This window comes from Spodoptera frugiperda, chromosome 9, assembly GCF_023101765.2.
Source record: "Spodoptera frugiperda isolate SF20-4 chromosome 9, AGI-APGP_CSIRO_Sfru_2.0, whole genome shotgun sequence".
Classification (NCBI taxonomy): Eukaryota; Metazoa; Arthropoda; class Insecta; order Lepidoptera; family Noctuidae; genus Spodoptera; species Spodoptera frugiperda.
In genome coordinates, this window is record NC_064220.1 from 9,342,679 (window position 1) to 9,368,271 (window position 25,593).

Consider the following 25,593-nt stretch of genomic DNA (forward strand, 5'->3'; position numbering starts at 1 on the left):
TTGTATTTGTTTAATGCGTGCATAATGCATAGGTAATTAACAACTTCATGGGTTTCATGTTGAGACAAATGCCCCTAATTGTGTATCATCTAAATGTACACATGAATGCAATAAATAATTTGAGTTTGAGTTTGAACTTAGGGGACTGTAAGTCTATATCATTTTTAATAGATAACAACTACATCTTTCCAACTATAACTCTTCAAATTTAAACAACTAGTTACAATAACTATCTTCTTCCGTAACCGTATACGAAACTACCTAATTAGGTACTTATAGCCTCTAAATCATCTTTAACTGTTTTCAAAGATACTATTCGTTTGTTTGTCTACTCCCATCTCATACTTAAACCCATCGTTATATGTTTAACAGCTTTGTTAATGCTACCGGTGTTTCTATAGTGCTAATGTTATATTTAACGGCTCACCATGTTGTTGTCTCGTGTCTAGCTGAATGTGTGTGACGTAATGTAATAAAAATAATTAAGTAGTTAGGTACTTGAAGTATTAACAATAACATTGGTTGGGATTGGGACGATTTTGTTGACGCCTGTTGGCTAGTTATAATGGTAGTCTTAAAAACTTACCAGATAGATATATAAAAACCTACTCCGGTGAATAATTAAGGTAATTTTTCTTCTCTTTTAAAATCTTCTAATTAGTTCTTCTATTTTAAAATCTTATGATTTCATTTCGTTATATGGTCCTGGACAGTAGTTCATGTCCCTGAGGCACGCTGGCATATTTGCCTGTGTTTTATAGTAACGTGTTGTTGAAGAAATGACTGCTCATTACTCTCATTAGGTTATACTGCATGCCTTATAAATGGAATAAAATATATTAAAAACTATTTCCAGTAACTAGATACCTAATACCTAGTTAGAAAACTAAATGATTTAAGAGTCTTGTTTGGCTTCGTGTGCCAATCAAATATTTGATTACCTAAAATAGGCAGCCGATGACCACATAGAACCAGGCAATGTGCTTATGTCACGTATCAAATCAATAAAGTTTAGAATCAAGCCGTGTCCAATTTCAATAAAATCCGAATTTCCTCTACTTTTAAACAAACGGCAAATAAAATTGATTTAAAATGCCTCACTGTGCTTTCCTGGTTTAATGAACCTTCATTTGTATCTTCACTTCTCAAGATCTCTTTGTAATTAACTAGTTATGTTAATTTATTAAACAAATATGGAGAGATAATATTTATCCCAGATCAATATTCCTATCACATAGAACTAATGAACATATAAGTAATTAACTATTCATAATTTATGCCTTCACTTACTGTATCCGCACCATCAAGCACGTAGAAATTACCTACAGAAGAAGTAACAAATGTACTTTTCTAGACTATAATCTAGATGTGTTTACAAAATTCCATCCAAATTCGTTTAGTAATTTTTGGGAGAAAACTAACAAACATTCCTCCATCTTCATCAACTTTCGTAATCGTAGTAACTGAGTAGGATAAAACAAATAGCCATAAAATTATGTCATTGTGAAGCCCCATTCACCTATTTTGTTGGTGTCCCGGCCTACTGGCTTAGTCCAATTTACGATACGACAGAAGTTGTTACGTTACAACACTCGTGATCACAAGCCGGCTGAACTATTCTTAGCCTCGGCCCACGTGGGCAGTCTCTTAATTGATGTCGATAATGACGATTATGACTCCAATCCAACTAAATTATGTAAAATCGCTTTATAGACAGCGGATGATCTTTTTTTTTTATTGTAAAGATACCGTTGTACTTATTAATTTGACGAAGTTTCTTTGACTGCGTATTTTTTGCGTGCACAAAATACTCGTTAATCGGCCTGATGATTCGAGACTGCCTGATGGAAAAACCAAATAACTATGAGACTGTTTAGTTGACAGAATCTAATGGCAATTTTATGGTAGCTCATGCATGACCTTTCACAACCTACCAAGCTCGGAAAAACCAACAATAACACAGAGCTCAATTTGTGTTTATAGTTTAATTTATAGGCCTTTACCGCTCTTTTCTTATGATATTAATGTCTAGACTAGTTATGGCCTGCGCACGGCGTGTACGGGTAGCTCGACCACCAGATCAGAACGAGCTTACAGCGCGTCCCGTCACCTCAAAGAGTCATCAGACCATCACAGATGGGGCCCAGCAGGGTTGATGCCCGACCCGGAGCTGTGGGTTACTGGGGCTCTGGCTTGAAGAGCAGGAGTAGAAACATGGTAGTATTTAGTCAGTAAGAGTCTGACACTCCCCCTCGCCTCACCCAACGCAGGAGGAGCAATTGGACGATTTTTCCCTACAAAAAAGGGCCTAATATTTAGGTAGGCGTTTATAAAGATTAAACAAAACAATGGGTTTACTAACGTCGACTTGTATTCTGCCACAATAAAGGTTTCTTCATTAAAATCGATCACGGTACGTGCTTTATCACCTTCTTGTGGTGACGATGAAGCCATTTCGTTGCTAACCCTGGCAGGATACTAGATAATTCAACAAACGTAAGCGACCTCTATTGACTGATAAAAACGGAAATGTTTAAACACATTGGCTTCTTGTAATCGCCGCAAAATAAACAATGGATTGTGTGTATGGGTTTTTGGAAGGAACCGTTTTTGTGTGCAATAGGTAGCTGCGTTTACTTAAGCAAATCTCGGATTAAGTAGTACTTAGAATTTTATTGTAAGAAGCATTCTGTGAGGTTTAAACAAATGTTTGGCTGGTAATTTCCCGTGATTCTCAAAATCTTAATTAACTAGAAGCATGTAAAAGGATTGTTCAGCAGTGGATGGCTGATGATGATGATGTAAAGATTATCCTTCTGTAGTGATTATGGCACCTAAATAATAAAATCATATATTTACGATGGATCGTGTAGATGGACCGATTACGATATTGGTTGATGAAAAATCCTTGAATGTTTTTAAGCAATGCTGTGTAAAATAGAGGCCTAATATCTGGCATGAAACGTTGTCACAAACGACGATACACGATTAGAGTGATCATCAAAAATAGGTATATTGCCTAATGCGTTTATAATGACGTGTATTTACTGTATTTTTGATTGTGTCGCACGCGCAAACTAAATGAACAAGTAGGTATATAGGTACATAACAACATATCCTAAAATTATTCACAGAGCTGGTTTTAATGTATTTAATATTGGTGTTATGTTATCGTTGCACAGTACACTATGTATTAGTTGTGTATAAAATTAAGTATGTATGTAGTTTGCAATAGTGAAACCTAACTATAATGCTGTTTAAAATTTGCATGAGATTACCAAGCAAATTATTCTTTATGAGGTTATGCGGTTTCTGTATCAAAGAGTAATGTATTTTTAAACGAGCACATGTATAACTTGATAGTGGTTAGCAATCGCCGCTGCCCGTGGACACCCGAAACACCAGAAGCGTTACAAGTGCGTTGCCGGCCTTTGGGAGTTAGGAATTTAAGGGTTGTTGGGGAATCGGGGATTAGGAAGGGGGGGATTGGGCCTCCGGTAACCCCAACAACGCAAGCGTTTACTTAACAATGTATAATTTATTTTTTTCGCTGAAAGATTCCTCTTTCGGCGAATTCTGACAGTCTAGCTCTCGTTAATCTCTGTTTTATGTGATGGTAATAGTCTATTGTTAGTCAATTTATTAATTTTAACTGTCCTTTTTGTGGTGAGAACAAGGTTTTCTAATAATACGTACCTTGACTATTTTATTGGACATTTTTTGAATCGAAACCTATCTCCAATTGTACCTAGCCTAGCACCTTTGTAACCTCATCATATTCATTAATTTGTGCTATCTACGAAGACGTAATAGGTAAGCTGTGAAACTGTGTGACCGTTTCCACTAATACTAAGCTATGTAACTATGCGAGGAAGATGCGCAGCTCGATTATGCGATGTATCGATAGTAGTGAAGCCATCCATAGCACGCATCTTTCCATATCAAAAACAGCTTAGCTGAGTTTCCACCAGTGCTAAGCTATGTGTACCAATGAATACGATTGGTGGAAGCCAAACGCATCCACAGCAACGTAACACAGCACATCTCTGGTGGAAAAGCAAACCTAAACTCGATGTTTGTATTAATTCCATTCATTGACCTATTTTTCAACTCCCAATAACACTATCATAATAGTTTGTGTGATTATCTAATACAGATAACTATAACGATTTATTTTATCTCGATGTTTCCGTAAAGACTTAATCAAATTCATATTTTATTAATCACACTTTCAATTAACCCAAATATTTATCGCGGCTACCTTTTTGATTTGTTTACAATACAAAACATTACGCGTATTAACAACCGATAAATGTCGGCGATAATTTAGACTGCGATAAAACAAATGGACGTTTCCGAAAATACATTGAAATATATCGAAATCTGGAAACGTCTGGAAAGGTGTGTTCAGTTAATTGAGTTTAATCTTAATAGTGATTGAGAATCTGAGCATGTAACAATGATATCGATATGTAGGCAGCAAGCATAGCTCTATGCATTTTCAATTTTTCTTTTTTTTTCCTTGTTTTAAGTTTGGGGTACGTAATATGAATCACTTATTTTTGCGTTTTTTTTGTTAATTGTAATAACGAATTTAGGTAACTAGGTATATTAGTACGTAATTATTCAAACACGTCCTTACACCTGTAGCCTTAGTATGATTATGCGCTCTGATTGGTTAGTTTATTCCAGCCGGCCAATCTGAGCGCCGAACGCGCTCTCGTTTCGATTACTTTAAACGTAAAGCAAACTTGTACTAAACGTACCGATCGTCACGTTTAATATTTAGACTTTAAAGGTAACTCAAATATCTGCAAAGTCTGTACAAAAACAAACGTATTTTGCACAAGTCAAGATGGAATTTCCAGTATTTTTAAGGCAAGATCGCGATGTTTTCCTTTCCATTACAGAAGTTAGTCATGGATCCAAATGTTTTTGATACAACATCATAGACATTTCTAGACTATATGTCCATTACATAAGACATAAATAAAGTACACTAAAACATTTAAGTGTTAGGATATTAATTATGTAAGTTAAATAAAAACATTGCTTTAACTACCTTTGTCAAAGTCCAATTTCGCTTAATTGCATCAATTACAGTTCTTATTTCTCTCCTAAGATACAGACCGATGATAGTAAGGTTCTTAATCTAACATGAGTACTTGTTTTTGTTTTCAGTATTGTTTGAGGCGTGCCACAATGAGCCCGCGTGTCTCCAGGACAAGGCTGGTCTCGAAGCCATCACGCAGCTACACAGGCAGCTTGATGACGACGCCAACGGCAATGTTGACCTCAGCGAGAGTGATGATGTGAGTTCTCATATCTATTATTTTTTAAAAGATGGCTGATAGAAAGTTGTCTTACTAAGCTAGGAAGATGTCATAAAGTGTTAAAAGGTTTCATTCAGACATAGGGGCAATGTTTTTTAAAGACTCACTTTCTGCTGTTGTAGAAAGAAGCCATAAAAGTAGTGTTATGACGCAGGTATGACGTGAGGACTTTAGGACATTACTTTTCAAAACCCATTTTCCTACTTGGTATGGAAAAGGAGAAACAGTGGTCAAACGTAAATATGTATGTATTAGATTTCTTAGATTTGGATTTTCAACGACCTTAGGTATGCAGTTCTTTAAAGATTAAAAGAAGCCATATCATTATATCTGTGGACGCCTTCTACCTCATGTAGGGGACATAGAACCTTAAGTCAAGTCAAGTAAGTCATATCATTAAACAAAGTGCTGTAATGTATGATCCTTACATTATACACTTATTCGGTTTCTCTCACGTCTTTGGCTACTTATAACACTGCACGTGTCGATAAAGAATGCCTATTGTCCACTTGCCTGTAATTGTAGTTTATGATCCCTTCACTGAAGTCAATATTCAGTCTTTGTTTGGCGATCACCAGAAAAAAATAATACGAAGTGTGTGAAAATTGTTGTAATGTCACGCCGTTTATCCCCGAAGGCGTAGGGAGAGGTGTGTGAAAATACTACAAAACAATCCTTTGATTATAAAATTCAGACTATCGTAAATGCGATGCTAAGACCCCGAAAGGGTTTTGCTATATCTTTGGTACAGCTAGATAGTTTACAATTTAGATTGTTTTGGACACTCCAGTGAACAATACAAGGAAAAAATGCAGATAGAATCTTATCCTCAGAAAAAAAAACATCTCGTCTTCGGACATCGTTTATTTATATCTAATTTTGGTAACCGGAATGTGTACTTGTTTACTTCTAAAACCGAAATCTGCTTATCGTTGAAAACACGAAATAAGGAAAAATGACCAGTTTTACCTAGTTCGATGTCAACAAGCGAAGGATACGCCCTTGTTTAATATTCTTTGCATGAAAACGTGTTGTCTAACTTAATTTGGCTGACCTGATGTGGAACCTTCCACCAACGGCAATTTGGCATTCTCTAAACAGCCGTTCGTCTTGTTGCCGTTTGTCCATAATGTATCTGTAGGTAAACTAAGTGTGGGAGAGTCATGCATCCGCACGAATGGGCCGGCTCGACCGGAGTGATACCAGGGCCTCACAGAAAACAGACGTGAAACAACGGTTTCATCATGTAAGTGAGGTTGCCGGAGGCCCAATTCTCGATTTCCCAATTCAACCCTTAAATTCCTAACCGCAGGCAACGCATTTTTGTAACGCCAGTTGGTGTTTCGGGTAACGTTACTTACATGGGCGGCGGTAATTGCTTACTATCAGGTGATCCGTCGGCTATTAGATATTAGATTTTCTAATAAAATATTATTAGTAGCTCAGCTGCAGGAAAATCGACGGTCTTTTAACTGAAATTCTCAAAACTTGTAAAGCCGTTAATCCTGGCCTTGACTTTTCTCTGTAAGAGATATTAACCTTGGCCTTTATTTGTACCCATACAGGCGCCAGTTTAATAAATCACCACCAATTGTTACTTCTTGAGTGTTATGTAATGTAATAGCTTACCCCGATTACAAGGGATTTATAACTGGAGAAAAGTTGTGTTATAATATAGATATTAAAAAATCTATAAGGCTAGCTAGACTTAATGGAAATAGGTAGCCTTATAGACGACATAAGTCCACGTTCATGGCTTTTATGATATGAATAAGAAATATAGCGATGTCAAGGTTTCTCTCTACGCTGTTATATTACTCAATATATTTGTCCACACACCGCACACTGCAAATTATACCGATACCAGTTCATTTTGAGGAAAATGGTCTTCAAAAATACCTGCTCAATATATTATGTCACCTGATACTTTAGATTTCGGTGATTTGAATAATGTTTTTATTGTAACTTTCGTGAGACATACTAAATTAATTATTATGTTTATTATGTTTGCGGCTTACTCACGTAATGTTTTGACGAGGAACTCGACTAGTTTCAAGCCACGCTAGAGGCTCATATTCATGAGCAGCATTCCGCGACACACGACGCGTCGTGTAAGCCGATAACATAATAATTAATTGAATAATGTTATTTATACCATAAATGTTGTTATTACAGTTTCTTCGCGAGGAGTTGCAGTACGACAGCGGGTATGAGAAGCGGCAGAGGGCGTTCCACCACAATGATGACATGCACATCTCCGTCAAGGAACTGTGGGAGGCGTGGCTACGATCTGAGGTCAGTATCGGTCTGCTCTAGAACGTTCTACATATAAGAAGGACGGTTTAAGTCAGCACGGTCTTAGATTTTTCCTAAGCAATAGATTCGCCCATATTACGTTTGAAATTGTATGTTTGTAAATGCACCCAAGACACAGGAGAACATCCTAATGTGTGGTAAAGTTTCTACAAACCAAATACAATGAAATGGGTTACTCAAAGATAAGTACTAAATATTTGACCTTGAACTCTAAACCTTATTTTTCGGTTTATTGTTTTAAATAGGTTGTAATAAGAACAACTGTGTTGATGTTTATAATCTTGGTAATAAGAAACAATATAAGGAGGCTTTTATTTTCGCACATATTATCAAGAAACTTCTTTCTACCCTTATTGCACATTACGTAAGGTCGGCATTGTCTTTTCATCATTAACGGCGCATTCCAATAACCTACCTATAGGTAGATTTGCCTACCAGCGGTAGAATTTTCCTACCAGCGGTAAAATTTTGACATAAGCTCCATACAAAATGTGTCAAAATTCTACCGCTGATCGGTAGGTTATTGGAATGTGCCGTAAATTGATAAGAAACATTTCACTAAACTTTATTATCTCCAATTCCAGGTTCACAACTGGACGGTAGAGCAGACGGTGGAATGGCTGTCTCAGTCCGTGGATCTGCCCCAGTACAAGACTCTGTTCCTGCAGCACAAGGTCACCGGCGCTACCCTGCCCAGGTATCAAATACTACTCATCTATTCTATACTTATTTACCAATATTATAATACTGAAAAATGGACTGGACTACAGAAATTAGCGACAGAACATATAAGGTATCCTTTTTCGGTAAAAAATACTAGATTACTCTCTAAAATAAAGAAAATAGACCTCCAAGTGTTTTTGAAATCCGTGTTTTTTCAGTAGTTTTAGAAACTAATCAAGCTCTTGTATACAAGGCTCGGAACCGGTTTAAAAAATACCGGTTAATACCGGTTTATATCGGTTTTCCTCCGAACTTTTCTTAAGAACGTGAACATTTAAAGAACTTTATTTAACCTAAATTAACCGGTTTATTCGACGAGGGGCATGTCGGTACACGCGTTGAAATATTATTATTGAATATAATCTGAACAGCGCGCGGCGTTTCTTTGATGTGCGTCGTATTAACCGGTTTTTATTGCTCTAAACCGTTTAATCCGAAAAAACCTTTATGAAAATACTGTTCCAAATACCGGTTTAAAAAAACCGGTTTCGCGAACGAAACCCAATGTAAAGGTTTTGCGTACAAGTACATAATAACGGTTTGAAAATTTAACCGGTATCCGAGCCTTGCTTGTATATATTTGCTTGCTGCAAGATGTAGCATTTCTTACAGCGTATTGTGATGCTTCAATAGTTGTATCACTTCTCTTCATTTTTTAAAGTTCTTTCCTAATCCATAGGACTGTCAGTTACAAAAGTGTAGACAATTCCCTATTTCCAAAAAAATTGGAATATAAGTAAAAGCGCATGTGATTTAAGCCTAAAGGCTGACTTAAAGCCTTACTGATTTTACTCAAGCTTTAACAACAACAAGCTTTAGCTTGGACAAGCCACATAGAAGACCACTCCAAACTGACTTATTGTTTGATAATATCTTGTATAATGATTGGCTATAAATTTTGATTTTTGTAAATAGATTAGCCGTAAACAACATGCAGTACCTGAGCAACGTGTTGGGCATCAAAGATCCGATTCACAAACAGAAACTTGCACTCAAAGCGATGGACGTGGTCTTGTTTGGACCCCCTAAAGGTAATGTACAATTCTTTGATAAACAACAACTCGCTTTAAAACCTAAATGAGTCTTAGACCGGAGAACCACGGTCATAATAAAAACCGATGTGGTCAGAGTCTGTGTTTCTAGAAAGGTTCATACAATATGGGTCTTTAATTCTCTAGTGAATAGCTTGCTTTTAGGTAAATGGGCTCCGTCGTCGGTGACATCGTTACTTACCACCAGGCGAGATAGTGGCTAAAAAATATAATAAGTATAACAACGGTAGTATTGCGAATTTCCATCACGTAATCTGTGTACACCTTCATCTCCTATCTTTATAATAAAAGGTCGTAGTACAGTACTAAGTTAATAGTCAAGAAGAAAGTAGACTAAACATTATTTTATTATTTGACGCAAAAGATTACTCCAAAATGCATTTTATTCATGATTGTTCCGTAATTTAGGACGAGTACTAGCCACACAACTGACACTGCTTTGTACTACTTTGTACGCAATATTAAATTTTGCCCTCAAACTCAACCATAGCTAACCAACTTTGCCGCAAGATCTTGTAGGAAGAGTGTACATAGTACATACAACCATTTAACTAATTAATCCTTGGCGCTAGATTCCAACATTGCAATTATGACATACAACTGTTTATATTAAAACGTGTTGGAATCGTCTCAATGTTTATATTAAAACTGGTTTTTCATTATCTAATACTACGACGGACATCTTGAAACCGGTTCGTACATATTATGATCGGTAAGATGGTTTAATTATGATATGTTTATGGTATTTACACGTGTAATTTTGTATAACACGGGCACACGAGTGTTTGAATGCGAATTCTTTGAATTTCATTGAAGTTTTCTTTTTCGAAATCAATGCGAGTTGGCGATTTCAAATTTATAATTAGAAATTGTAAGCCCAGGTTTACTCACGATGTTTTTCTTTGCCGTTTGTCAGTGGTGTCTAAATAATGTTAGAAAATACATATAAGTCGCTAAAAGTCACATTCGGCCACATAACCACGACATAAAGACAAGCAATGAGTATAGCAGAGATGGCGACTCTTTACGTAAAAAGGTGCCATTTATTTTAAAGAAATGTTTTTTGAATTGCTTCAAATACCATCAAAATAATGATTTTATTTGTTTGATTGTTCATTAAGTAAGTTTCATTCTGAACTGGAGTCATTTGTGTAACTCTGAATCTTTAATGTTATTCGTATCTAAAAATATCCACAGGCACAAGACACATTTTGTGATCAATGACGTGCCCAAACTATTGTGCCATAGTTCGCCATTCTTGGAATATAGTAACAGCTATATTCCATTACATATTTAGGCGTAGGTATAACCTATTAAATTGCGTCATAATTTTTAAGAACATCTCAATTCCAGTAACGGCGACTTCATAAAAACTAAATTAATGTTTAGCCAGACAATGTTTGTACAGCAGAATACTTCAACGGCCATATTTTTTTACTGCTAGTGACTTGGCATAATGGCAGTTTAATAGCGAAATAGAAATAAGTGATGATTGCCCGATGTTCAAAAGTTTTTGAAGAAAAACATTTTGTTGTGAGGGCGTTTCGGTAGAGGGCGTTATCTATTATACCGCGTCATATCGAATGGTCTGAAGTGATAGATCCCTCATCGGTTTCGGTCTTATGATATCAAACAAGTCTTTTTTCAAAATCTAGCCAGTCAAAGTTGGTATTTTACTTATACTTATAACCGCTACACACGTACAAGTTGTGTAGACTGTATAGACCTATCATTTAACTGTACAGTTAAAACTGCACAGTTAAATTGTAAGGCGTGTAGCTTGCAATAGCCTCACCAAATTGCAATGGTTACAAGACTACGTCGCATGCAACTGCTAAATCACAGATTGAATAAAGCTATTAAATCAATTATTATATAATTATAATTAAGTTATTTAATCCCATAACCCATAGAAATAGATAAATACTTAAATGTCACGATCATTCATTCATTCATTCAAGCATTTAATATCTCATTTATTGTATAGTAGACTGACAAATCTTATTGGTTACTCCGATATTACAAATACCCTAAAATTATCCTCTATTAGATATACATACATAACCTCACGTCTGTCTCCCAAAGGGAAAAGCAGAGACAATGTGACGCCAATTGCTACGAATCTTACATACTAATTCTTTCGCTTTATCAACAGTCATCAATGTTTTCATGCCTGCTCGTAATAGAACATAGCCAAAAGAAGAAAACAGTGCTTAGTAACACATTTTTTCTAACATGACAACTGATAAAATACATCGTACATCGTCACGCCTTTTATCGAGTAAGTAGTCAACTCGGACCACATGCCTACGGCCCATTTGGGACGAGTTGCAGAAAATAATATAAAATAATATTTTTAGTGGTCAACTCGTCCCACGTCACTACCACAATGAGATAAGGTACAGTCAGTAGCAAAAGGGTTAGTGTGGAAATAATAAAGTTCTATTACTTTGTTGAAAACAAAAGATTTTCTAAGAACTTCATTCTATCTATGTTATCATTTACTTCATAAGTGACCGCCATGACCATTGTTAAAGCCACACATGTTTACTATTCTTAGTAATTTTGGATAACACATGAATTTGTGCGATTGTTAAAAAAATTGAGCTAATAAATTATTTAACCGACACTAAAAAAGAGGTTCTTACTTCGTAAGGATTTTGTAATATGAAATAATCTACGAAAGTAAAGAAAAAAACTATAAAAAAATATTTTTAATCTTGTGTTGCTAACTGTCCCAAACATTGATAAAGTTTAAAGATCCATACAAAAAAAATAATGGGACGAGTTGACCACTAAAAATTTAATTTATTTTTAATTTCCCCAACTCGTCCCAAATGGGCCGTAGGCATGTGGTCCGAGTTGACTACTTACTCCTTTTATCCCCGAAGACATAGGCAGAGGTGCACATAATGCCACTCTAAAATGTACACCTACTTTTCACAATTTATGTTTTAAGTCCCATGAGGTGGTGAGCCTATTGCCATATACCGGGCACATTTCCAGACTCGGTGCTACTACTGAGAAATTTTCGAAAAATCGAATAAAGCCCAGCAATACTTCGCCCGACCCGGGAATCGGGAACTGATAAAATAATCAACGTTAAACTACGAACTAACAAATGAACCGGAGTAACATAAAAATAAATTGTATGTCAGCTCATGGCCCGTTGAAGGCCGCCATAGTGCAAAAAACGATTCATTATGTGCCCGATAATAGATCTACAACCATTGTTACAATGTCGATAACGTTTTGTTCATACCACTAGGTACGTGACGATTTATTTACCGACAACTGCGCTAACATTCCCGTAGTACTAGCTCCATGAAATTTTAAATATGTGGTAAGTGGATGAAGCACGGAGTCTGGAATTGTGCTATTGTATACTGGCAATAAGCTCACACCGGAACTTATAACACAAATGGTGAAAAGTAGGTGTACAGTGTACCACATCACATATGCCACTGTACACTGTGTGCATTACGTGCCGTAATGTGCAGGTGCATCTCTGCCTACCCCTTCGGGGTTAAAGGCGTGACGTTGCATTGCCATCAAATTAAAAGCATTTTTCAAATCGATCCTGATTCATAAATTTTTGGAGCATATTTAATGCAAGCTAATGATCAAACATAAACGTTAGTTCCTTTCCGTAGTACAGTTATGCACTTAGCCTATGTATGTAAAACGTGGAAATGGTACTTTCTCAGTGCCCCATTATAGAAACAGTATGATAATAATGAATCACGTCCTAGTTTGTTGATAGTTTTCTAACGATAACTGCATTGTCTAGACCTGGGTTTTTAGATAAAGTCTGGTCTGACTAATGAGTAATGACTACCTCTGGATAACGAAGGTTACTTTGAAGTATGTAGACATTATTTAGTTTTACTTGGTGGTAGTTTATGATATTTTCCAATTAGGCATCTAGTTGTAATCTAAATTTAATAGTTAATAGGCGTAGCACTTCGTGCAACAATACTTTTGAACATTTAACTTTGAGATATCTTGAGAGGCCACTACAATATGTACCTATGTTTCTTTAGGTGACTGGTAACACAGTTCTATACTTTTTTTTTGAGGGGGGAAAATCATCGACTTTTTCCGCCTTGGATGAGACGAGAGGGTTTTCGACTTACTGACAAAACCACCACTTTCCTACACCTTTTACGCTTTTCAAGCCGGAGCCCCGGTAACCCGCTAGAGAGTCCGCAGCAGTTGTCCGGAAAGAGTTCAATACTAGGTTTAGATAAATATTTTCAAAAATATTGGTATATTATTTTTCTTATCTTATCAACCTCAGTTTGTAATCGAAACAAGCTTTATATTCAGGTCAATATTACAAAGAAATCTTAGAAATCATGTGACAACTAGATACATTATAATATGTAGATATACAAACAAACACGCGGACATTTTCACGTGCTATTTGCTTCTTAAGTTTCACGACGCGACACAAAAAATTGTAATGTGAAGAAGTCACGCTTGTGGTGACACGTTTAGCTATAAAAACACAGATTTGTAAAGTCCTTATATACATAAAAATATTTTTTAAGTGAGTTACTGACAGACAACACACTACCAAATACTACTGGTCATAGAAAACGGAAAGACAGGTTTGTAGATTCGTTGAGGGAGTCCCACTCGGGAGAAACAAAAATATTCCTAAAGTACAGGAATTGTTTTACGTTAACGCGATCAACACGTTTACATTGTATGGCGCTCTGATTGGACAGCTCCAATTAACCAACCAATCACAGGGATAAACGCGATAAGAAAAACTCGCACTAGGTACTCGAAGTCGTTAAGAAAAGTTGTTGGAATTATAAGAAGTCAATGCCTGAGACATTACGTGTATTCGTTGGTCATTGTTCTCGCCTCAAGCATTGTTAAATGTTTAGTCTTACTGCAGATTTCCTTTCCTTTCCCAAAGTGTTACATACGTATCACATTAATAGATTTTGCATTAAAACTTTTTGGTTGCCAGTGATTTTTGTGTGCAGTGTTCTATTTTTAATCTGTGATTTTTGTATAAACTGTGGCCTAAAATGGCGGCTAATTGTGTTCGATGGAACGGTGATTTTATCGGAAAATGTGCTTGAATTTTTGTGTAAGTTATTTTATATTTCGTTATAATTATTAGATTATTAGTACATATGTCATTCATAATAGTTTATATTTTCACATGAACTGCAATAGACACACCTACACTAATAATAAACTAAAACGCATAAATTATTATTAGTTACTTCATAAATTTTTCACTATGCAATAACTTTAAAACCTTACTAATATCAAGTGTCTCAATTAAAACTAAGTTTTATAATTAGAAGTGACCGTAAATTAGATTCAAATTGCTATTGTCCTATAAAGGAGGTAATAATTAATTGAAACAATCATGGAATTAAGTCAATTATGTTCAAACTTTAATTGGGTGTTTAGTCTGATCTTCATGGAATTGCTAATTTTCAATAAAACCTGTAAAAAATACGATACTTTGAACATGAAATAGTAAAAGTAGCACATAGTCTTGAACTGCAGCTGGTGAATGAAAATAAGCTCAGACTCTATTATAATAGGACTCATAATATAACCGTCACGCCTTTCATCCTCGAATCAGGTGCACATTCGGCACGTAATGTCACTGTACAATGTACACCTATTACACCAACTGTTTTATAAGTCCCATGTAATAGGGCGTGAGCCTATTGCCATATATCGGACACAATTCCAGACTCCGTTCTACTACTATTCGAAAAACTGAAAATAGACTCGTAATATAACTGCAAGGAATAAAGGCACGGAATCTCTTTTTAAGCAGAAAAGGGCGTGACGTGTCGTCTCTTGTAAACTAGGTATATACTTACACCTGTTAGGTACCCTGAAGAGCTAGTTTCTCTCTATTGTAATCAGGTCTACTGTAAATAAACTGTACCACTATCTAAAGACACACGTAGTACAATAATATGACCGCCAATACTGTTCTTTTTCTTCTTATTGGCAACCAATTACCGCCGGTACTTACCAATGCTTACCAAGAAATTGACAAAGGTACGACTATTGTTGACTTTTTACCAGATAGCTCTAGAAATAAAAACTGTTTTGAAATCAGTAGTATCATCAAATCTGGATCAGCACTAAAACAGAAAGAGTACTAGGAAACGATCTCTATTTAATGCTACAGGAAAATGGGTCGTGATGTGCACATAAAAATAACTAGAACTATAAAAGTTACACTTTTGTTAGAGAGCACAACAATAAAACTAGATTAAACGATATCCTATGGTTTGCGTCGCTAGAATGCATGTAATGTAATGTCAGGCCGCAAGTTATTACTACTTAAAACGTGTTATTAGTAGGAGCACCACTCATCGGAACATAAACGAGACTGTCCTGAAACCAGCGACTCAAATTACGTTGAACTATGCCCTCTTCACATCCTTGATTGCTACCCACTCGCTTATAATGAGTTGTCTTAAATGTTTACCAAGATATTTTGCGCATTGAATCTAATTTTTTACTCTGAAATTAACTATTCAATGTAATTTGCAGAAAAAACTTGCCAATGTATTATATTTGTACTTAGAAGACAAGTAATGAGGTTTCTTAAAAACCCAAGGTCGGACACTTACTAGAAATCGTGTTGTGGTAGGAATAACACACGATTAATGTTTCAAGAAACTAATCACTGTCCATTGTGTAAATCTGTCTCATTGTCTGTAATGCCAAACTAAGTAAAAAAACCCTTTAATATTTAGTATTTCATTACATTAATTTCAGGCTCATTTGTGTAAAATAATAATAACAATCACTTAGGAAAAAAACGTCTAAATTGTAACATACCATTTTTCTTTGCAATTTCTTTATATTCTCAATTCAATACTTAAACGCGTAACTTAGCAGTGTTGTTTTAAAATCCCCATTACGTGGGAGGTGTGGAAATTAAATACTTCATGCTATGACTTTATTGTATTTAGCAGCAAGAGTTTCCATGATATCATCATGTTTTACGACTACTCTACCGTAAAAATATTCGCAGAAATGAAATTAGCATTGAGGAAAAACCGAAATAATTAAGGTGTTATTGTACGATTTGAATTCGGTTTTTGCGAATACATATGTCTCAGGTTTTAATAAAATCATGGGGTCACTAGCGTTACATCACGGTTTGTGAGAACGGCTTAACTTCATTCAAACTTGACTTTTGTGGTTGCTAGATGTGACACAGTGAATCGATTTAATAAACGTTTTTTTACGTGGTAAAATCGTACTTATTTACAACAAAATAAGTGCGTTGAAAATAAGTGGTGATTCTAGTGTTTGATGTTAATGTTTGTCGATAGTTTTATGATAGAACATTGTTGTATAATGAGTCATTGGTGATATGCAGTGCAATGATTGTTATTATTATGTGATAATAAATGTTTGAGACCTGGATTGCAGTGTGTGCTTCCTATGTGGTGTATTTGACGTTCTCTGGGCGATATGTCGATTTAACTGATGATGGTAATCTTTTGTGCTCTTGTTTAAGAATATATGGAATAGGCCTAATGTGATTTATATTTACCGGGGCTCCGGTTCGAAAAGCAGGAGTAGGAACGGGGTGGTTTTTAGTCACTAAGAGTCTGACACTCCCTCTCGCCTCACCTAAGGCGAGAGAAGTCATTGGATGACTTCCCCCCCTCAAACTCTGGTTGACTGGTTTTTATACATGAATATAAAATAACTTAAATGATAGGAAAATTATGTATTTTTTTTTATATTTTGTTGATGGGCTTTAGAGTTTTTGGATGAAATTGTATTATTATACATTTTAACGGGAAAATTAAATGGCGGTAAGAAACCGACATTTTATCTTAGTGGCATAGTAATAACTATGTTAGTTTTTGATAGGATCTTCATTCATGAATAGGTGTTTCATTCAGTATAAATAAGAAAATATAAATGATTATCTTTATTGAAGTTTAAAGTTTGCATTTTTGTACAGATTGAGCCCAAAAAACATGTAATCAGGTATCTTTTTGTTAGTACTCATTATTCTCTTTATGTATTTAAGCTATGTAATTGAAAATAATTATACATATAATAGGTAAATGTACAAATAATGCAATGTTACTGAGAACGATAGGTCGTTACACTATGTTTTAATAATATTCAAGTAAAATATTCAATATCTGGTTTCGTTTGCAAAAACTATTCTTATCGATGTCTTTGGGTCTTTATCGGGGCAGTTTTGTAACTTCAGGTAACTAAAACTTGAATAAATTATCTTCATTTTGGATTAAGGGCCTGTCGTTTAAAATTTTGATCCTTGTAAGCACTATTCAAGTGTGGGAGAACCATGCTTCGGCACGAATTGGTTAGCTCCACCGGTGTGATACCACGGCCTCACAGAAAACCGACGTGACGCTTTCGTTGTGTTTCGTTGTGAAATGAGGTTACCAGAGATTCCCCAACAACCTTCCTAATAATCCCCAAAAGGCCGGCAACGCATTAGTAACGCTTCTGGCTTTTTGGGTGTCCATGGGCGGCGGTGCTTGGTTACCATTGGGTGATCCGTGAGCTCGTTTCCCGGCTTATACCTTAAAAAATCCAATACATAGTATTTCCCAACCTTTAAGCCTTTAGATAGGCATTTAGAAGTCTTCCTTTATGCGTAAATGTAAAGGTATAATATATTATAAGTGATGTTACCTTATTTTTTTAGGTATATCTCAAACTTATACAATTTGATAGGGGCGAGACTTCTAACCCGTTAAGGCTGAGTTCTACACCTAATTTAATCGACAAAAGTCGGGGGTCGAAGTGGTCGAATCCCCTCCCCTAAAAGTTATGGCTATTTTAATATTTTTTTTTACTTTTTTGAATATCAAAGGTTGTATGCGTCGTAGAAACAAAAAAAAAACGACTAACGGTACCTAATAACCTTGGCTAACTAATTCATTACTTTTTTCATATGTTTGATAATGTTTTGGTGAGAAAAAAAATAATTTGTGAATTATTTTTACCGAAAAAATCACTATTTTTCAATATTTTCAATTAGAGGTTCAACCCCCATATTATTATTTTTGTCGATAAAATTAGATGTAGTAAGTACTCAGCCTTAACGGGTTAGAAGTCCCACGCCTATCACATTGTATATTTGTAATACTGTATGTCGTATAAGGGACAAATAAGGAAGGTAAAACTTAAACTAAACTTGTAACATTCAAATTAGCTTTGATAACTGCTCTCATTACGTAACGAATTGTCAACTACTTTATTGCTGCTCTAGTAACAATAACACGTTTACGGAAATAAATATGCTTAAAACATTTGAAATGTGTACATGTCTGTCTGATCTTTCTTTTATAAAAAGATACAGTACGAGTTTGCTTTACGTTTAGTTCGCTCTGATTGGCCAGCGCGAATGAACTAACCAATCAGTACGCCGAACGTGCTCTCGTTTCGATCTCGTTAAACGTAAAACAAACTCGTAGTAAGCCCGCAGATATGACAAATAGATAATTTATTGTTGGAAAAAACGTATTTTGATGAAATTTGGCTGGCTTGGGTAATAGGATATTTTATATCCCACAGGAATGCGTTAAGGAACGAATTAGGTATACCTAACTTATATTAATTATTATTACTAAGTTACTACTTATTATTTTCACAATAATTTGCACTCGTTGATAAATTAGAAGGCGCTTTTGTATGTAGTTTTAAAACCCAATACATAGATAGATCTTCTTACAGTAAATTGCGATGTGACCAGTCCTTTGCTTTGTGGTTGAAACCGCGGTTCAAGCGGCTGTAGTTCTGTACTAAGTATAAGTAAATATACATAATTTGCGTGTGACATAGTACATAACCTTCAGACGGGTATTCCTCGTGAATCCACAAAGCGTGAAGTACTTATAGTGTCATTATTACTTTTTTAACACCTCTTATTTGTATTCTTCGCAAAATCTTCCACAATTTACTTTATTTCAATGATTTTTTACCTTAGGCTTGTGAGAATATTCATATAGATGTGACTCTGACTTAGACTTAGATCACCTTTAGATAAACCTGACCTTCGGCTCATAATGACAGTTGGCATTGATAGCACCTACGGGTAATGAGCTGAAAGTATAAAATTATCTACAATTTAATATGCTAATTAGAAGTAGATACTTTGAAGAAAATTATGTGGATTTTATTGGCTTGTTGATAAGGTAGAATTTTCAGTTTTCTTCAATCTTTCTATTTTGACATCGGTTCCTAAGTACTATATAATAAGTAGGTTACTATAGAATAAAGTCTTGCGAAAAAGAATTGAGATATCAAAAGCTTTATCTGGTTGGTTGAATGATATCAAATGGAATTGCATGTAAAAATGGGTTCGGTTTCTTGTGTGGGATAGCCATGCTTTGGTACGAATGGGCCGGCTCGACCGGCGTAATACTACGGCTTCACAGTAAACCGACGTGAAACAACTTGCTTGTAATATGTTTCGTTATATGAGTGTGGTTATCGGAGGCCCAATTATCCCCCTTCCCAATCTTTCTAATTCCCGATTCCCCCGCCAATGCATTTGTAACGCCTCTGGTGTTTCGCGTGTCCATGGGCGGAGGCGAATGCATGCTATCAGGTGATCCGTCTGCTCGTTTACCGGCTTATATCTTAAACAAATCCAATAGTATTGCCCAACCTTAAGCCTTGTGTTAGGCAGTATTAAAATTGTAAATGTGTTACTACAAATATTACAGCGTTACTATCTCCACACATGTAGGATGTATAAAATCGCTTCTTTTAATTAATCAAGAAATACACTGAAGAACGACTAACGAGTGTTAAAGTTGTCGCATGTCATCACCAATTGCGCTGATTAATTTGTAGACTCCGTCTCATGGACACTCCTAGGATTTGCCTTTTAAACAGGCACTGGGATTTCATTTTTAACAAGAAATATATATTTAGTTTACCTACTAGCTAGTATTATCCTGGAGATGGCAGACTGCCTAGGTTATCGGGCTCCAACCCTAAAAACAGTAGTAGGACCGGGGTGGTTTTAGTCAGTAAGAGTCTGACACTCCTTCTCGTCTCGAAGAAGTTATTGGATGATTATCCTGCCTTAATGAAAGGCCAGTACCATCACCCACGTTATCGGAATAAAAAGTCTTTGGGCTATTTCCGAATATAATCTATCTCTATGCCAAGTTTATTCAGTTTCGTATTTGTACCCTTCATGAGTCAAACACGCTCTCGTTTCGATTTCGTTAGACGTAAAAATAACTCGTATTAAGGCCTATCATTGGCCGGTACGAATAAATCAACCAATCAGAGCATCGAACGCGCTCTCGTTAAACGTAAAAGAAACTCGTACTAAGCCCTCTGTACTTTTTGTTTGAAAGAGAAACAAGCATTAATTTCTCCTTATTAACGTTCACATCTTACTTCTTTCTGTAGAATATTTCTGTTCGTAAATATTATGTGGTTATTTAAACAAGGATTATTTCTTTAGCATTCTTGTCAAATCCGTACAATACATTATAGGTACTACAGCAGGTTAAGCTAAGCTATTAACGTATTAAAACCTAGATTGTACTAGATAAGGCTTAACAGCTTAATTCAATTAGTCATCTTGTCAATTCATATTATGTTTCTTGATATCAGTTACAATCGTCTGGTCTAGACTCTAGAGTCTGGACTAAAAAAATGAATACCTGTATGAGCAGTCTGTATACGAATCGACCACCTCCTTTATTTTATTTTATTTTATTTTAGAAGGTAATTAATTATATGGAGCCCATAAAGGGTACTATAGTTTGTATGTTGTATGTTGTTCACCTGTCTCTTCTTGGAGTAGATCTAAAATCCAGAAAGACAAACAGCACGATTATAGCGTACCTACATGTTCATCGGTTCAGGGTTATTTGACGACGCCTTTTTCCGGGGTGGACAAAGTATTAATGTTTTCTTTTTTGCTGGGTTTTCGATTTCCCATACACTGCATTTTTACAAATAAATAACATAATCTTCTATTATATAAAAATAAGTCGGGATTTCCTTTCTGACGCTATAACTCCAGAACGCACGAACCGATTTCCACGATTTTGCATTTGTCAAAAATGGAAAATCAGGAAAAATGGCGAAACGGAGTTCGCCGGGTTTGCTAGTAAGCTCTATAAGTAATGCTGAAAATGTATAGACACGCTAGCATCAATACTTATGTCCTTATTAGTATCTCCGCCTAAATCTCATGTGGTATTTCCAGAAGGCAGTAGATGGAAGGACTGGCTCCTCGCGTCGTTGCTGCTCGGTGCGGTGGTCGGTGGATGGGCGGCCCTGCGCGCTGGTCGCGCCAGCCGGCACCAGGTCCAGCGCATGCTCCGAGACATGGAACAGCTCCGCAAAGCTGAGATGGCCTTGAATGATATGCAGAAGGAACTCGAGAAAGCTCGTCTGGAACAGGTTGGTTTCTTAGTTTAGTATTCAGTAGAGAAGTTTGGTGACTGCAGAGAAGAATATATTATTCTCTTATAAAACCTTATGCATAGACTAACGAACAAAAATGTCAAAAGGCAGGAGTGATGCTCGTACGAATATTTCAGTGATCAAAAATGTAGCTTTGCGTTGTATGTCGGTCCCTCAGTCACCTGTAACGGAAAGTAAACACAAAATTAATATGTATATTTAGTTAAAAAAAATATAGAATTGAAAAGACTGATGACTGCAGATGGCACAAATATAGGAAAAGGGATTTTTGCTCAATCACTGCAGCTGTCAAATATTGAAGGACCAATGGTGTGACACTAGATAATTCCCTATTGGACGGAGAACGAGAGGTTCTCACTAGCGCCGTCTGGTGAGCAAAAATGGGAGACAGGCGTGAGATTATGTACCTATGTGAACATACTCAGGGCGAAAGTCTGAAAATAGTAACTGTCCAAAGCCGTGGCGGACTTAATTTGATACATTTTTTATTCATTTTGTTTTTAGCTAAAAGCCTAACAATGCCTTTTTTATTTGCAGGAAAATGTGACGACGGAAAAAAAGAATTTGGAAAAGAAGCTTAGAGAAGCGGGCGATACACCTCTTCTGAACTCTGCGTCATCTGACCTTGAAGTGACGCAGTTGAAGGCTGAGATCGAGGTAAACAATTTGTTACTTAAATAAGATCTGATTCTATGTAAGTCTTTGACAGCCAATAGAAAACTGTTGAAGGCAAATCCTCCGCTTACGTCGGTCACCGCACCGGTGACCACCACGGCGTTCAATGTGTTAAGGTATTGGTATAGGTCCGCAGGTGAGTAGACCAACCACCTGATGGGCAACCGGTGCCGTCTATGGTGTCCAGAAACACCAGTGTGGAGTTACAGGTACGCTGTCGGCCTTTTGAGAGTAAGGAATTTTGGTGATAGAAAAATTGGGGTAGGAAGTGGGGAATTAGGCTTCGACACAACACAAGCGTTGTGTCACTCCAGCTTTCTGTGGTATCACTCCGGTTTAGCCATACCATTCGTGCCGGAGCAGGTTTTTCCCACACGTAACAAAAAAGAAAAAGATAGATTAGCAAAAATAATATTTATGATATGCAGAGTAAAAAAATAAAGTTCAAAGTTTAACAAAACTTTGGAGCCTGTTTAGTGGCTGGAGTCGCAGTATTTTAATTGTTATTACCTGAATACTGATGCGATGAGACTTCGAAATACATTATACCTGATATCCGAAAAATATTCAACCAATAATAATCATTGACCGCGTGCACAAGTTCGCGACCAATCCATTCAAAGCAGATTTATTTAAATGAAAACAACTTTAAACTCTATTTGCCCTTGAAAATAAACCTAAATGCATCCGTAATTTATTCATCTATTTTCTATGTAAGAAAAGTTAGGTGCTCTTTGAACATCATATTTAAAAAAATATTTAGACTATCTCGTAGCTCTAGTGGTTCCAATACCATTTGCCGAGTAAAGGAAATCCCAGTACCAAGCCAACGAAGGACAAATCATTATCAAATGTCCAAAACGATTCTTATTACTTCGTGACGTAATACATAATAATATTGTGTAATACTTTTCCTCACATTTTATCTAGAAAAGCTGTAAATCAAATCAATAGACAAGTGTGTTTATTTAACAGTAGGTACCTAATAATAATATTTTAATTTAATTTTAACAGTATTTTTTTTACTGAACAGCATTTCAATTGTCAGTCAGTCAACAATAATAATTCTGTTCGTGAATGACAAATGCTAGCACCCTATTTATATAATTTTTCGTCATATTATTATAAGTTATTAAAGGTCAAATCACATAAAAATGCAACCGTAACGATTATGCCAAAATTATTTCGAATCAAATCAGTTTAATGCATCCATTGTGCATACAGTGTGGTCAACAAATTTCATACGGTAATATGTCCCTTATTATAAATTAAGTACTTTTGTGGTGCCCAAAAGGGCCCATAAGCCCTTTTGGGCACCACAAAAGTACTTAATTTACTTACAGAATAATAGATAGGTAACAATTCGTTTTTAGGATTCGGAGAGAAATGTATGAAAGTAATCCCAAAAAAATATCTTTCATCCTGTAAGTACCCTTAATATGAGTTTGCTCTACGTCTAAAGTAATCGAAACGAAGCGCGTACGGCACTCGGATTGGCCGGCTCGAATAAACCAACCACAAGCCGAAAACGTAAAGCAGACTTTTAAAGGCAAAGAAAACTCGTACTTAGGGTCCTGAATTAAACACACTAATCTGGTCACTGGTCTAAAACACACTAAACACACTAATCTGGTCACTGGTTAAAAGATACGTACGTTTTTCAAACATCAATATAATGACGGAGTTGAATGTGAATCACTACACACACTATATCACTGATATAGAACACTGAATGTAACTGATTTTCAACGTACCTTAGAGAGTGAACTTCTTTTCAAAGGCTGGCAATGCACTTTAAACACAACACACACAACAACACCTCCTCGGGTGGTGACGAGTTGCTGGTACCCGTTGACGGCGGTGCTGATGGATAACTATTAAGCGATGTAGATGTTCGTTCGTTATCGAAACTCCTTCTATCGCCTATCCTACAAAAAAAGCGAAAGGTCGAGGACACAAATTAATATCAAAATGAATCTTCCAGAAAATATTGATTAAGCGTATTAGTATTCGCTACACATTTTGCACAAAATTGAATTATATTAAATGATTAGACTCACCTGTACGCGCGCGAACAACTCACGAATTTTGATTGAAATAAACCTGTTACCGATACAGTAGTGCTTTTTATAGGTAATACACGGAATCGTCGCGTGTAACGCGTTAATGCAGATGGACAAAAATATTTTTCTGTTTTTTTTATCTATGCTACAGAAGTTGGCTATTTCATAAATTGAAATGTAAATGCAGTAGGTAATAAATATTACCTCCCGATGTGTTTCATTGTAATTGAGACATAGTCATATTATTAGGTACTTGCCAGGTTTCGAACCCACAATGGAAGGAGAACTCATAAAGGGATTTTGGTAGTTACTTGAGTGTGTCAGATTAACATATGGGGAATACCTCGTGTCATGTTGAATCCCAATCCCGGAATTCCCAACAACCCTTAAATTCTTAACCGTCAAAAAGCTGGCAACGAACTTGTTACGCCTCTGGTGTTTCAAGTGTCCATGGGCGGCGGCGGTTGCTTACCATCAGGTGATCCGTCTGCCCGTTTAGCGGCTTATTCCATAAAAAAACTGCCCATTTAAGCGTGCTTTTTTTTCTCCTCTAATAATAACTTCTGATTTATTTTGTGGCGGGATCTAAGACATTCATGAGTGCATGCATGTGTGAAAAGCATTTATTTTTCTAGATAAGTAGAAAATAGAGTATATGTAAAAATCAGTTTAACAAAAGTAACGTTTAAGTTAAGTGCTGCATTGTTTTCTAAGAAATACTGTTGATTTTATTTCTCTATAAATGTAAATTTATTTTACTCTTTTTAAGTATATCGATCTGCCTGTCTAACGTCTCAAACAAACATAGTTCGACAAAATTGAAAGAACAACTTTTTGCGTTCTTGCCGGAAGGTGTTAGAGACATACTTTAATTGGTCGTATGTTGAAACCTGAATCATCATTGGGGTTATGTCACTTTTGGGTGACGAATTTTTCTATAGTTGGATCATTACAAACGTACGAATATTCATT

The 25,593-nt window shown here is 36.0% G+C and overlaps 1 protein-coding gene across 3 annotated transcripts in view; it reads left to right on the forward strand.

The window, feature by feature from the left end:
- LOC118271127 (stromal interaction molecule homolog) overlaps positions 1-25,593 on the forward strand; it is a 56,819-nt gene that overhangs the window by 17,234 nt on the left and 13,992 nt on the right. For 2 of the 3 annotated variants that reach the window (XM_050695824.1, XM_050695825.1), the window contains exons 2-7: positions 5,182-5,312; positions 7,509-7,628; positions 8,234-8,346; positions 9,288-9,403; positions 21,666-21,859; positions 22,421-22,540. In XM_050695824.1, the coding sequence (XP_050551781.1) occupies positions 5,182-5,312; positions 7,509-7,628; positions 8,234-8,346; positions 9,288-9,403; positions 21,666-21,859; positions 22,421-22,540 (794 nt within the window). Of the gene's footprint in view, positions 1-5,181; positions 5,313-7,508; positions 7,629-8,233; positions 8,347-9,287; positions 9,404-21,662; positions 21,860-22,420; positions 22,541-25,593 lie in introns of all 3 variants that reach the window. The other variant, XM_050695823.1, reaches the window with a different exon arrangement.